At 35.0% G+C, this 3,022-nt stretch overlaps 1 protein-coding gene across 1 annotated transcript; it reads left to right on the plus strand.

The window, feature by feature from the left end:
• The first annotated feature begins 1,461 nt into the window (after nt 1-1,461).
• On the plus strand, nt 1,462-2,584 carry LOC105538394 (survival of motor neuron-related-splicing factor 30-like). The gene is given in 1 exon segment (XM_011978241.1): nt 1,462-2,584. A coding segment is annotated over 1 exon segment (717 nt). The 5' UTR covers nt 1,462-1,617; the 3' UTR covers nt 2,335-2,584.
• The last annotated feature ends 438 nt before the right edge of the window (nt 2,585-3,022 follow it).

A 3,022-nucleotide genomic window follows, 5' to 3' on the forward strand; every position in this document is an offset into this window, starting at 1 on the left:
GAAGATGTTACCTAGTGTTCCAAGAGCTTCAAGAGAAGCTCTTTCTACAGGAGATAAGCTCATGTGCTGGAATTGCTTGTGTCCATTTTTTGATGCACTACCCAGAATTACCTTACTAATGATATCCTATGAGAAGCAATTCAAGATTTTTTATTTCCTTAAGCTCTTCACGTAACCAGACAACAATGCAAAATAAATAGATTATCTTGTTCAAATTCATATTTTTTCAAATAAAAAATATTTTATTCCATATTCTAGTTCAAGTTGTTCAGTAGTCCCCTCTTTTCATAATTGTTCTAAGTTATTAATTTTTTTATGGAATGTAAAGTACTTAATAGTTTTTGTTAAATAAAATGTTTTACTTACTAAGCTCTATATCTAACGTGCAAAGGAGACAGCCTTTCCCACATTGTATTAACTACATTATGGCATCTTTGTTCACTATCGTTCAAAATGATAGAAATTTAATTTAAAAAAAAAAAAAACCGGAAAGAGTGGAGAGGGAGTCACAAAAAATGTCTTGTCCAAAAGGAAAATGAGTTAATGAGCATGTTTCAATACAATGGACTAATGTTTGTGTCCTCTCAAAATTAATATGTCGGTATTCTAACCCCCAATATGATTGTATTAGGATATGGAGCCTTTGTAAGGTAATTAGGTCATGAGGGTGGAGCCTCAAGAAATTTCATCAGCTTCATGTTAAATCCATCTGGTACTTACACTTCTTGTGAGTTCAAATAAAAATCCCATAAAGTTATATCCTGTGAAATTTAACAGAATCCACCTAATTCGGAGTTTTATTTAGAATGCATTTATGGTTCCATTTATTGTAAAATGAGAATGATTTCAAATAATAATTTTAAGTTCCATGTTATTTGCAAATGAAAATGGAGTAAAGGAAGGGAGAAAAATATTTGCTCAATCAAATTTGCATTGCTGTACCCTAGAAATTGGAAGAAGAAATCAATGAAAAACTGATTTTGTTTGCCTTTTCCAAACATATTGCATCATTTATGTAACCCAATTTAGTAACCCTATTTAAACTTTTTTCTTGATGTGAAGCACAAAGAACTTTGAGTTCGATCTTTCTAATCTAGAGAACGAAAGGTCTTTAACAGTGACATAATCAAAATATTTCCAATAAAATTCTAAAATCAGGTACAATTAATATAATCACTATTCTACAGCATAAAAGTATCTCTATGTTAAGAAACTGCTCAGAAAACATAAAAAGTGCATGCAGTGAAGTACGAACTAGGGAAAAAGCAAGAAAACACAAACCACAATTTCAGCCTCTTTTACTTTTTGTCTACTACGTGTTTAAAACAGCTAAATATAAGAGTAAAAAGAGGCTTCAGTGGCATATCGCCTATAAAAAATGAGATATTAAAACCAGAAACCGTATTCACAATAATTTTAAGATGTGAATTGATATATTAAAATAAATAAAATGCGCCCCTCCCCCTCGCCGCCGACCGAGTTCTTCCTTTTCAGAACCAGTCGTCGTCTTGTTTTCGCGGAGATTTTCCTGCTACTGCTGCTGCTGCCGCCAGCCACTACCGCTGGGTTCATTTGCCCCGACCCCTTCCCGCCGCCCCGCCCCCAGCCCCACACAAGATGTCAGAGGATTTAGCAAAGCAGCTGGCAAGCTACAAAGCTCAGCTCCAGCAAGTTGAAGCTGCATTATCTGGAAATGGAGAAAATGAAGATTTGCTAAAATTGAAGAAAGATTTACAAGAAGTTATAGAACTAACCAAAGACCTTCTGTCAACTCAACCTTCTGAGACGCTTGCAAGTTCAGACAGTTTTGCTTCTACTCAACCTACTCATTCATGGAAAGTAGGAGACAAGTGTATGGCAATCTGGAGTGAAGATGGACAGTGTTATGAAGCGGAGACTGAAGAGATAGATGAAGAAAATGGCACCGCTGCAATCACCTTTGCTGGTTATGGCAATGCTGAAGTGACTCCACCGTTGAACCTCAAGCCTGTAGAATAAGGAGGGAAGGCAAAGGAGGACAGTGGCAACAAACCCATGTCAAAAAAAGAAATGATTGCCCAGCAGCGTGAATATAAAAGGAAGAAAGCTTTGAAAAAAGCTCAGAGAATAAAAGAACTTGAGCAGGAAAGAGAGGACCAGAAAGTGAAATGGCAACAATTCAACAACAGAGCCTATTCCAAAAACAAAAAAGGCCAGGTAAAGAGGAACATTTTTGCATCATCTGAGAGTGTGACTGGCAAAGTTGGAGTAGGAACATGTGGAATTGCCGATAAACCTATGACACAATATCAAGATACCTCTAAATACAATGTCAGGCATTTGATGCCTCAATAATCAGAAAAACTATTGGATTTCATCTCTGCAGGGTTTTACATTTACCTTTTTATCCTTATATTTTTCTAAAGGTAAATTATTTGTTAGATGAGTAAGCAAGATACCATTGTCGTCATTGGTTGACTTCAGTAGAATGAAACGTGAAGAAATTGCATTTGATAACTGCTATTTGTTTAACTTTTCTCATTATCAGTACTACGGTTCCCTCAAAGTTTGTTGAATAAAGCAACTTTTGTAAATGCTGTTTCATACAGCACTTAGATGAATTATTGATCATCCTAATATCAGGTGCCTACTTAACCTATGGTATGTACTTTTTGTAAGTTGCAACTTGAAATTTTCAGATGCTTTGAACTTGACACATACTCTAGCAATTCACTGGAACACCAAGGCAAAAACACCAACCTGCTAAAGAGATCCTTTCATTTTTCTTATTTTCAACTTTAAAACTTAGCTGTTGTTCAGTTAAGTATAAAGATAGGTTAATTTGTAAATGGCAAAGTTTGTTTTGAGGTTTTTCCTCAAATACTTGTTTCCTAGGCCTATTAGGCCATCTCTAAAATTGATCTGTTTTGTTTTTATGTACTCTTAGTTCTATGTAAGAAACCTTAGGATGAGCTCCCTTTTCTAAGGTGTTTTTGTTTTTTGTATGTTTGCTTTTTTCCTGTTTTTGTTTTTGTTTTTTCTT

This window comes from Mandrillus leucophaeus, unplaced genomic scaffold (genome assembly GCF_000951045.1).
Source record: "Mandrillus leucophaeus isolate KB7577 unplaced genomic scaffold, Mleu.le_1.0 Scaffold191, whole genome shotgun sequence".
Lineage (NCBI taxonomy): Eukaryota > Metazoa > Chordata > Mammalia > Primates > Cercopithecidae > Mandrillus > Mandrillus leucophaeus.